General features: G+C 44.8%; 1 protein-coding gene across 12 annotated transcripts in view; it reads left to right on the plus strand.

Moving 5' to 3' along the window:
* Positions 1–12,085, plus strand: part of mtss1lb (MTSS I-BAR domain containing 2b) — a 181,351-nt gene that overhangs the window by 41,397 nt on the left and 127,869 nt on the right. For all 12 annotated transcript variants that reach the window (XM_080187226.1, XM_080187229.1, XM_080187228.1 and 9 more), the window contains exon 2: positions 11,803–11,864. In XM_080187226.1, coding sequence (XP_080043352.1) covers positions 11,803–11,864 — 62 coding nt within the window. The remainder of the gene's footprint in view (positions 1–11,802; positions 11,865–12,085) is intronic.

The following is a 12,085-nucleotide window of genomic DNA, read 5'->3' on the forward strand; positions in this document are numbered from 1 at the left end:
GATCCTCTCAGTGTTAACTCTGTACTGTCCCTGATCCTCTCAGTGTTAACTCTGTACGCTCCATGATCCTCTCAGTGTTAACTCTGTACAGTCCCTGATCCTCTCAGTGTTAACTCTGTACAGTCCCTGATCCTCTCAGTGTTAACTCTGTACAGTCCCTGATCCTCTCAGTGTTAATTCTGTACAGTCCCTGATCCTCTCAGTGTTAACTCTGTACTGTCCCTGATCCTCTCAGTGTTAACTCTGTACAGACCCTGATCCTCTCAGTGTTAACTCTGTACAGTCCCTGATCCTCTCAGTGTTAACTCTGTACAGTCCCTGATCCTCTCAGTGTTAACTCTGTACAGTCCCTGATCCTCTCAGTGTTAACTCTGTACAGTCCCTGATCCTCTCAGTGTTGGTTCTGTACAGTCCCTGATCCTCTCAGTCTCAGCTCTGTACACTCTTGGTGCCCAGTACCTCTGGCACTAATCCTGCAGCTGAGCCTTTTCATGTGTTAGCTCAGTTTGAATACAGTGACAGTTGCTTGGTAACAGGCTGGCTGCAGGATAGGAAGGGAAGTGTCTGGGAAAGTACTTGTGTTGAAGCTGTTGACAGATTGTGCAATGAAAGTTGTTGCCATATCGGCGTAAAGTACATGGGAGGAAACCCACACTCATTGTTTGGGTTGATTGGAAATGCAGTTTTAACAAGGAGCCTGCCTGCTCAGTGTGTTTAACCTCTTTCCCTCTGCTCAACCCGAGGACATGATGGGAAAGTCAATCCTCTTAACAGCTTAGAGATGTAGTTTGCTGCACAGTTGATCGAGAGCCCAACAGTACCTTGTGCAGATCATAATCTCACACAGTGGTACATGATTGACTCTTTTTAATTCAGAATGAAGAATGACCTCTGCGCTGGAGGGGTTGATGCTTGCTGAGCTTTTGTTACGTCATCCAGTGGCCATGTTGTAGACCTAAATACAAGAAAATTTTAACCCGCACCATCCTTTGGGAAGAGATTAGGAATTCAAACAGCCGTGCCTCTTGATCCCCTTATATTGCCATCTTAACTGAGGACCCCTTTTTTGGGTGTCCAAAGATGCTGCCTGATTCAATCAGGAACCTCATTACCATCTGTGAAGCAGGGTCCTGACACCATACTGAGCTCATTTCCAGTCTCCACATCACAGAAAGTGGGCCTGGAGAAGGTGCAAATAAGATTTACAAGGATGATATCTGAACCTAGAGGTTATATTGTTTGGGAAGATTAAAAAGGCTGGCGCTGTCTTCTCTACATAAGGTGAAGGCTAATCTGATAGACGTTTTTAAGATCATGAGAAGTATTGAAGAGGGTAGATGTAGGGGATATATTTTTGCTCGAGGCAGTTCAACATTAGGAATAAATATGCAATAGCAACAAAAGACTCGAACAAGGAACACAGAATATCTTTACCCATGTAGAAAGTTGTTTTAATATGGAACTTCTGAGCACATGAAGTAATTGAGCCAATTTAGGTTAGGATGAAGCCAGGTGGAAACGGCCTGTTTTATGCTCCTGCGCTGTTGCTGTGTAATTTTATGACTACTTTACCGGTACTTTGATGATCTGCTAAGCTTGGGCTGCTGATGAGCAAAGCCACTCAACCACTGCACCCTTCCTCTCCCACCTCTGAGTCATAAAGTCCCGGTTCCAACACTCACTCCACAGCCTTGGGCCCAGCTCGGCTGACACTCGCAAAGCAGTGTGGTGCTGTGGAGATGCCACATTTCATTTGAAACATTAAACTGAGGCTTCATCTGTCCTCAAGGATGGGATTAAAAGAATCCATGGCACTAATTGAACAAGAGCTGGTGCGCTCCCGTCAGAGTCACCAGTCAATATGTATCCCTGATTGTGAGCAACACCATGGGAGAACCGCTGTTCTATAAATATGCAATGTACATTGTCACTTAATAAGTTATCCAAAAATAGATCATTCAGCCAGGAAATAGCTTTTCTTCCAATAATGAAAAGGCCTCACATTTAGAGTATAAGATTCCATTACTTTACAACAAGGAAATGCTAACCTTGTTTGGCCTAGATAAGTATTGTGAGTCTGCCCAGGATTATTAAACAGTAAATATGATACAATTCATTCATGAAGTTCTAATTAACTTGCTAGCATCACATTCGGAAATAACATTCACAGCCCCAGGACCTCGTTCCCCTAATAAGGCAGTCCACTGTCCTAATTGTGGAGTTGCTCCCCCCCGCTATTAAAAGCCATCGCCCGCTGGGGTACACGATTCAAAGCCTTTGACATGTGGCTGAGGGCTTTGAACATGTTTTATAAAATGTGCCTCCTTCCCTGGGGGCCACTTTAAAAGGAAATCTGCTTCCTAATTTGACATTGGTGGTTTATGGGTTCAAGTTGGTGAACAGATAATCTTAACCACAAAGTGGCAACATGTGGCCCAGGATACAAGGTGCTGGAATCCAACTGTGAATAAGTCAAATTATCAAGTCACCAGCACCATTTCAAGCTGTCCCCTCGTGGAGCAGTAACTTGTTAAGCCCGAATGGCCTGTTCTGTCATGTTACCGCATCTTTACTACTGTAATTTTATGACTTTTTTTACCGGCACTTTTAATAGTCGGTGAAACTGATAAGCAAAACCACTCGAAACCATCACACTCTCCCGCTCCCATCTCTGAGTCACAAAGTTCTGGGTTCAAGTCTCACTCCAGGTCCTTGAGCAACGTCCTGGTAGTTGGAGACCAGTTGCTGGGTTTGGCTGAAGACGTGCAGTGAGTGGCTCCAGGCACCTTCAACTCGAGTCAGTTTGCTTCCTTGGCAGCTGCTCCTGTCCTGTGAGGCCCTGAGCCCAGCATTCCCGTCAAGTCAGGTTCAGCACTGGCGGTCAGGACTCCTGATGACACAGCAGCAATGAAGAAACAGTGACCTATGTCGATGTTGGAATGCTTTATGACTTGGTGGTCTTGACCTTGCTGTTCTGGCCCTTCTCGGTGGGAAGGAGGTGCTGTTGCTGCATTTCTAGCAGTGAATCCTGTAGATTGTACATACGGTTCACCAGTGATGGAAGGAGTGGATAATGAGTTTAGTGGCTGGGTTGTTGATCCAGTGGTCCATCTGTCCTGGACGGTATTGAGCTTCTTGAGAAAATTATTACAAGCCCTGTTAATGGAAACCAACATTTTAATCTTTACATGTGGCCCCATTCCTTTAAATTTAGTCATGGATGAGGTTCCCTTTAAGGGCTGCTTATGCATTATTGCTTATCCCTTCTAGTGAGTTCCTAATGACACAAGCTCAATCATAGAATCCATTAGTGCAGGAGGAGGTCATTCGGCCTATCGAGTCTGCACCAACCACGAACCCACCTGACACCAAAGGGCAACTTAGCAGGGCCAACCCACCTAACCCACACATATTTGGACTGTGGGAGGAAACCGGAGCACCCGGAGGATACACAGACACTTTGCACAGTGACCCAAGTTGGGAATTGAACCTGGTGGTGTGGGGCAGCACTGCTAATCACTGAGCCACTGTGATACCCTCGTTGAAACAAAACCGGTGTTTTAGGGCAGCACAGTGGTTAGTGGACCCAGCTTCAACTCTGAGCTTACGTGACTCTGTGTGTGTGTGTGTGTGTGTGTGTGTGTGTGTGTGTGTGTGTGTGTGTGTGTGTGTGTGTGTGTGTGTGTGGAGTTTGCACATTCTCTCCATTTCTGCATGGGTTTCCTCTGGTGCTCTGCCTCCCCCCCACACTCCAAAGACGTGCAGGCTTGGCTGAATGGCTGTGCTAAACCACCTTTATTGGCAATGTATCTACATTTTGACCAGGATGGCTTGCTGGGTACTGTGAGAGATCACAGCCTCTTCTGTTAAAGAGGGCACTCATCAGTTTTTGGTGAAATCTTTGTCTGGTGTTCCTTGATTTTTGCATCACCCTGTCATCTGTGATTGGCGGAGGGGGCGGGGTGTTGGGGGAGGCAGTCAGGAAGATTGGGCTGTTGTTCTCTGACTTGCCTGCGTCCTTGTAGATAGGGTCATTTGGTGCCACATGTCATCATGAACCCATCCCTGAGCAGTGGACACCACAGAATGTTCATTGTGCCTCACGAGTTATTCTCCTGATGTGATGGAAAAAATCTTTCTTCTGCAAAAGTAGATTAACTGGACATTCATCTTATTGCTGTTAGTGGAATCTTGCTGTGCATGCACTGACTGCCATGGTTCTCTACCTCACAAAACATGCAGGCGCTTCCAAAGTAATTCACTGGCTGCAAAGCCATCTGGGATGTCCCAAGTTTGTGAAAGGATGCGCATTTCTATAGTGCCTTTCTTCAACTCTCTCAATATAAAGTCGTGCAGCTCCTGGGCATTTCCCGAGATGAACAATTCCTTTCATTGAAGCTGGACAGTGGCTTTCAGTTGTCTTGACAGCCTGAGGATGTATGTGTTTGCCAAGCCTTCAGTTCATTGGGTCTATATAACTCCACTGTGTGTGAGTCTATCTGTTGGAAGTGGAACGTGCTGTTTGTAGTGGGTGATGAAAGGGGCTGTTGTAGATTCCTAGCTGTGACCTGGCACAGCTCCTCATCTCTGCGCCTTCTCAGAGTCTCACTGTATCAGTCAACTCTTTACTTTGCTCCTTTCAATGTCAGTTACTGCATACATGCTGTGGGAGATTTTTTTATTCCTCCTCTCCCCTGCATCATTTTATGAAAAGTTTTTTTTTTCCTCTATTTGTCCTTGGTATATTGCTGGCTAGTCCAGCATTCGTTGCCCATCCCTAATTGCCCTTGAGAAGGTGTGAGCTGCCTTCATGAACCATAGGTATACCCACAGTGCTGTTAAGGAGGGGTTTCCAGGATTTTAACCCAGCGACAGTGAAGGAACGGTAATATATTTCCAAGTCAGGATGGTGCGTGGCTGAGAGGGGAAGCTCCAAGTGGTGGTAATCTACATTTCTGCTGCCCTTGTCCTTCTAGATGGTAGAGATCATGAATTTGTGAGGTGTTGTCTAAGAAGCCATGGTGAGTTGCTGCAGTGCAGCTTATAGAGGTACACATTTTGCTGCACATGTGCGCTGTTGATGGAGGATGTAAGTATTTAAGATGGTGAATTAAGTGGGCTGCTTGTCCTGGATGGTGAGATTCTTGAGTGTTGTTGGAGTTGCATTCATTCAGGCAAATGGAGAGTTTGCATTGCATTCCTCATTTGTGCTTTGTAGATGGTGGACAGGCTCTGGGGAGTTAGAAAATAAGTTAATCTGCAGGATTCTCAGCCTCTGACTTGTTCTTATAGCCACAGCATTTATATATTTTTATAAATATATAAAAAGGAAGAGGCTGGCTAGGGTGAACGTTGGTCCTTTAGAGGATGAGAAAGGGGACCTAGTGGTAGGGGATGGGGATATGGCTAAGGTATTGAATAACTTCTTTGTTTCTGTCTTCACGGAGGAGGACGTGAATAATTTGCCGGGTGTTAGCGATGGAAAGGTGGTAGGACTGGAGGGTCTCAATGACATTACTATTACTAGAGAGGCAGTGCTCGACAGACTGGAGGGGCTGATTGTGGACAAGTCCCCAGGACCGGATGGAATGCATCCGAGGGTTCTGAAAGAAATGGCGGAGGTGATAGTGGATGCCTTGGTGGTTATTTTCCAGACGTCGCTGGATTCCGGGGAAGTGCCGGATGATTGGAAAACGGCTAATGTTACGCCGTTGTTTAAGAAGGGTGCCAGGCAAAAGGCGGGGAATTATTGGCTGGTTAGTTTAACGTCTGTGGTAGGTAAAATGTTAGAATCTGTCATTAAGGAGGAAATTGCGAGGCATCTTGAAGGGAATTGCTTGATAGAGCAGACGCAGCACGGTTTCATTAAAGGGAAGTCGTGTCTGACAAATTTACTGGAGTTCTATGAGGATGTGTCTAGGGCGGTGGATAGAGGAGAGCCGGTGGATGTGGTCTTTCTAGATTTTCAGAAGGCGTTTGACAAGGTACCTCACAAGAGGTTATTGCAGAAGGTCGAGGGACATGGAGTTGGGGTAGGGTGTTAGCGTGGATAGAGGATTGGTTGTCAAATAGGAGACAGAGAGTGGGGGTCAACGGGTGCTATTCGGATTGGCGGATGGTGACTAGTGGAGTGCCCCAGGGGTCGGTGCTGGGGCCTCAGCTTTTTACCATTTATATAGATGATCTGGAGGAGGGAACCGAGTGTAGGGTGTCGAAATTTGCTGATGACCCCAAGATTGGAGGAATGGCAAATTGTGCGGAGGGTGTGGAGAGTCTGCAGAAGGATCTAGATAGGCTGGGCGAATGGGCCAGGAAATGGCAAATGGAATTTAATGTTGGCAAGTGTGAGGTGGTCCACTTTGGTAGGAAGAATGGTAGGAAGGACTATTACTTACGTGGCGAAAAACTGCAGCAGGCGACGGTGCAGAGGGACCTCGGGGTCCTTGTGCATGAGTCGCAAAAACCCAGCTTGCAGGTGCAGCAGGTGGTCAGGAAGGCGAATGGGATGCTGGCCTTCATAGCGAGGGGGATTGAATATAAAAGTAGGGAGGTCTTGCTGCAGCTGTATAGGGCATTGGTGAGGCCGCAGCTGGAGTACTGTGTGCAGTTTTGGGTGCCGCACCTGCGCAAAGATATTTTGGCCTTGGAGGGAGTGCAGAGGAGGTTTACTAGGCTGATACCGGAGTTGAGGGGGTTGAGCTATGAGGAGAGGCTGAATAAACTGGGCTTGTACTCGTTAGAGTTTAGAAGAATGAGGGGAGATCTTATTGAGACATATAAGATGATGAATGGGATGGATAGGATAGAGGTGGAGAGGTTCTTCCCGCTCAGAAAGAACAGTAGGACTAGGGGGCACAGCCTCAAGATAAAAGGGGGGCGGTTTAGAACGGAGTTGAGGAGGAACTTCTTCACTCAAAGGGTGGTGAATCTCTGGAATTCTCTGCCCGTTGAAGTGGTGGAGGCTGCCTCGCTAAATATTTTTAAGACGCGGGTTGATGGGTTTTTGATAAGAGAGGGGATTAAGGGTTATGGGGAGAGGGCGGGAAAGTGGAACTGAGCAGCGACAGATCAGCCATGATCTTATTGAATGGCGGGGCAGGCTCGAAGGGCTAGATGGCCTACTCCTGCTCCTATTTCTTATGTTCTTATGTTCTTATATGGTGAGTACAGTTCAGTTCTCGTCAGTGGTAACCATCAGTTATTGTTGCTCGCAGTTGCAAAGTTTCCATCGCATTCCTCACCTGTCTGTCATTAATGAAGTTTTTGGTGATTTTTCTCATCAGCCAGCTAATTACAGGGCCCAGACTCTGGTGATGCTTGCTCACCTCCACTGCCTGGAAGAAGTCGCTGTCCGTTATTCCAGATGGGATAATTATTCCCCAGCCGACCTAGATACATTGAAGCCAATTGCATCTCCTAACAGATCATGACCCTGATAGCCCAAACGTATCGCCGAGGGAATGCTGTGCTGTCGGAGATGCTGTTTTTAAGCTGAGGCCATATCTGCACCCTCCAGTGAATGTCTTGAATAACATCAGGGGAGTTCTGCAATGCCCTGACCAATATTTTTCCTGCAACCAGCGTTGCTAAAAATGGATTATCCAGCCTTTGATTTCTTTGTGGTTTGTGGGATCTTGCTGTACTTCCTGCCATACAGCAAACTCAGTCCAGATTGTGTGTTAAAGTGGGAACCTTCCTGGACTGTTTCACCCAGTACCATGCCCATTCGATACATTTATCTGACCGAAAGATAGTCTGTATTCGAGACTGCAAAGCCTTCGGTCTTTGAAAGTGCAATTGTGTGACTTAACCATGTTTTAGAAATGGGGGTTTCCAATTAAAATTCTCAGCTGTCTTGACAATAATAATATTTTCCAAGTCATTAATGTGAGTTGTCTGCTGTCAAGCCAATGGGGTACATTTATTTAGGGAGCAGGAATAGACTTTGAAATCCCCTCAATGGGCTATGAAGGAATAGTCGGTTGCAGATCCCTTCCTGCAGATTTGATTTCCATTGTGTTTTGGGTGAAGATGGTGTTTGGTGCTGGTGGTCTGGCTATTATGTTGATGGTTGGTGTGAATGATTGAATGTTGGCAGTTGATGGCATGGTGGATGTTTGGTGTTGGTGCTGTGGTGGTTGATTTGAAGTATTTGGTGTTGATGTGGGCATTAGTGGCTTGTGCTGATACCAATATTGGTGCATTGTGTTAGTTTGAAATTGGGAGTTTGAACCTCAGGATGTTGCTTTAGGAGTTAGGTGGTTGGCATTGGCAGTTTGACTGATCTGTGGCAAATAGGAAGTAGTTATATTTTGTTTGGGTCTGCTGACTGTCTCTTTAAATTGGGCACCATACATTAAAGTTTAAAACAAAAAGACACATGCCACCTTAGTCTTCATTGTTAAGTATGTTGCAAAGTGTTATTGCTCTTGTTTCCTGAGTAACAGGCTTGTGGGAAAACCTAACACACAGTTTACAAATATATGCAGAGCTTGTGGCTAGTCCAGGCACATGTGAATCATAGAATGATACAACACAGGAGGCTGTTCAGCCTATTGTGCTTGTGATAGCTGTTAGAAAGCACTATTCAATTAGTCCCAGTCTCCTCCTTCCCTGTAGCTCTATAAATGTTTTTTTTCATTAAATCAGGCTATTTTGACCTATGGTGAAAGGACATTGAGGTGCATGTGAATATTGAATGAGCCTAATTGACAATTTTATATTAACTGAATGACTGATACTCATACCCAAGGCTCCCTACACTTTGCATTCCTTCTCGGATGTTATAGATCACGTGTTAGACTCTGGATCTGAGTGACGTGAGTTTGAACATGATCGGACGAAGAGGTTGCAAATTTCATGGCACAAAATTAGTGCCAGGACAATCCCACCCAGAGAAATAAAAGGAGGTTGGTGGGGGAAATGAAAACATTATTCATGAGCAGGAAGGAATATTTTTGAGAGTTTGCGTTATTTGTATTGAATAAACTCGTTTGAGCCTCTCTTGCTAGTAATAGTGGCTAAGCATGGAAAAGGAGCAATGTGTCAATAAAGAAAGGTTAAAGCCCCGATTGGTACCGGGTTTGCTGCTCTCAGCCTGGGAAACAAGAGGAGAGCGACAATTGGCCTCAGTGTTGTGGACTGAAGAGAATTCTAATCAGCCATGATGGCTACTTCACATTACTGTCCAGTGACCCCTAATGGATTGGGTTTGTGAGTTCCTGAGGTGAGAAAGGAGCCAGACTTGTTTGTGATGTTGACTTCCTTTCCAGCCTTCATTATCCTGTTAAGTTTCAATTTAACTTTGAGTATTACATCGCTCCTTCCCTCAAGACTGCAGGCTGTCTATAATATTGAAGGCCCTGAGCCCTGTTATCATTCTAGTGAATCTCTCTGCATCCTCTCTAAGGCCTAGACATCCATCCTAAAGTGTCGCACCCAGAATGGGACACAATACTGTAGGTGAAGTGATTCATAAAGGTTAGCATAAACTGCTGAGAGCCTATTTTTTTTTAAAGAGGTTCTGTATTTCTAGCCTTAGCAGCCTGATCAGTATAAAGAGAAGGCAGCAAGAGAGAGGGAATGATGTTTTGTGGAACATAAGGGCAGGACATGGATTGTTCAGAGAGAAATAGGGCATGTTATGGCGTAGTGGTATATCATTGGTCTAGTAATCCAGAGACCCTGGGTAATGTCCTGGGGAGGTGGGTTCAAATCCCACCATGGCAGATGGTGAAATTTGAATTCAATGAAAATCTGGAATTAAGAGTCTAACCATGAAACGATTGTCGATTGTTGTAAAAACCCATCTGGGTCACTAATGTCCTTTAGGGAATGAAGTTTGTTATCCCTTACCTGGTTTGGCCTACATGTGACTCCGGACCCACAGCAATGTGATTAATTCTTAAATACCTTCTGGAATGGTCAAACAAGTCAGCAGTTCAGGGGCAATTAGGGATGGACAATAAATGCTGGCCTAGCCAGTGACCCATAACCCATAACTGAGTTTTTAAAATTGTGACATTTGGAATCACAAGTTTTTATGTTTTTTCCTTTGAGGTAATCAAATTTCTACTGTATGTTATGTATATAAATATTGTAAAGCTTGTCATGTATTGTTTGTTGTTTATGAAATCAATTTGAAACTAGATGGCACTCTGTGAGGAGTGAGCAGGAAAGTAGAGTTGAAGCCAAGGTCAAATCAGCCATGATTATATTGAATAGCAAAGCAGATGAGAGGGGCCGAATGGTCTACTCCTGCTCCGATTTCTTTTCTTCATGTTATGTTCTGATATGTTGTGTTGTGTCATTCTGAGTACTGGTGATAGATATTTTGAAAGCTTTAGAAAGATCTTAGTAACTTAAAAATGATATTCAGACCAAAGTTTACTTCCATTGTCCTATGCGTGTTACCAGTACTTTACCAAAAAAAGAGTTTGCATTTATATAGCACCTTTCATGACCACTGGATGTCAGAAAGTATTTTACAGTGAATGATGTACTTTTGCAGCATAGTCACTGCAGGAAATCAAACAGTCAAGTAATGCACAGCAAGATCCCACAAACACTCAATGTGATAAAGACCAGATCATCTGTTTTTGGTGATGTCGATTGAGAGACAAATATTAGCAAGGACACTGAGGAATTTTTGTGTGCCATCTGAGGGAGCAGATGGGACCTTTGTTAAATGGTGGCACAGTGGTTAGCACTGCTGCTACACAGTGCCAGGGGCCTGGATTCAATTCCAACCTCGGGTGACTGTCTGTGTGGAGTTTATGCTTTCTCCCCGTGTCTGCGTGGGTTTCCTCCAGGTGCTCTGGTTTCTTCCCACAGTCCAATAACATGCAGGTTAGGCGGATTGACCATGCTAAATTCCCCCTTAGTGTCAGGAAGATTAGTAGAGTAAATACGTGGGGTCACAGGGATAGGGCCTGGATGGGATTATTGTCGGTGCAGGCTTGATGGGCCGATTGACCTCTTTCTGCACTATAGGGATTTTATCTCCTCCAAAGTGCACTGAGCTCGGAGTGTCACCAAGTTAGGAAGTCACCAGGGTTTGTGACCCACTGCAGAATGTATTGGTGAGAGTCCAAAAGCGTGGAACCCAAAATATATCCCATAGCCTCATAGATTATCCCATAGCCTCATAGATTCTTAGGATTTGCACAGACCTGAAACAAAATTACACACAATGGAATCATTTTCTGGGGTTGGTAAATTGACCAGCACAAGTTCTCAGAAAAGCAATTCAAGTTTTGCTGAAGAGGGCGTGAGAAAACAAGAGTTGATGAGATGTTTCGAAGGGAAAGAAAGACGCACAGTATTCTGACCCTTCCACCACAACAGGACCTGAAGCAGTAACTGGGTTTCTCTCTTTCTATTTTAGATTTCCAGCATCCATGTTGTCTGTTGTTTGTTTTTGAGATGGACAGATAGTCAGCAGTGTCAACACAATTTTTACATGCAGTGCCTGATTTAGAGAGTCGGCTACGAGGCCAATATAAGACAGGATTGTTTCGTGTATTTTATAGAGAGTATCTCTCCTTTTGACATAGGAATACTTTGTGCAGTAATCTCCAATTCTCAAGCAGACCACAATATTGATGCTGATAACTAGTTTTCTCTTTGTGTCTTTCATTCCCTCTCAAGCAGATTTTCTTTTTGCTCTTCCTTTTAATTTCTGAGCAGAAGTACCATGCTATTCTTTTAAAGCATTTATTTAGGGAGTAACATTTGGCTGAAAAGACTGTCCAGTTCATTTCCTGCCCAGGATAACTAATTATGTCCTCTTGCTTCCTGTAGGGATCCTATCCAATCTGGGAGGACTTCAATGCCAAGGCTGCCAAGCTTCACTCTCAGCTCAGGTGAGGGGAACCAGAGACTCAGTGACACTTGGACACAAGATGCCTAATAAAGGGATGGGGGAAGAAGTAATCCACACGGCCTGTCCCAGGCCCTATCAATGGCCATTACCTTTAACTGCATGATTCCCTGTAACTAATAAAAACAAATTGTCCAAAATACTGCTTTCGCACTCCCCTGAAAGAAGCTGCTTTCACTTTCTGAAGGAATTAAATGTGTATGC

Source organism: Carcharhinus amblyrhynchos, chromosome 4, assembly GCF_965287045.1.
Source record: "Carcharhinus amblyrhynchos chromosome 4, sCarAmb.v2.hapA, whole genome shotgun sequence".
NCBI lineage: Eukaryota > Metazoa > Chordata > Chondrichthyes > Carcharhiniformes > Carcharhinidae > Carcharhinus > Carcharhinus amblyrhynchos.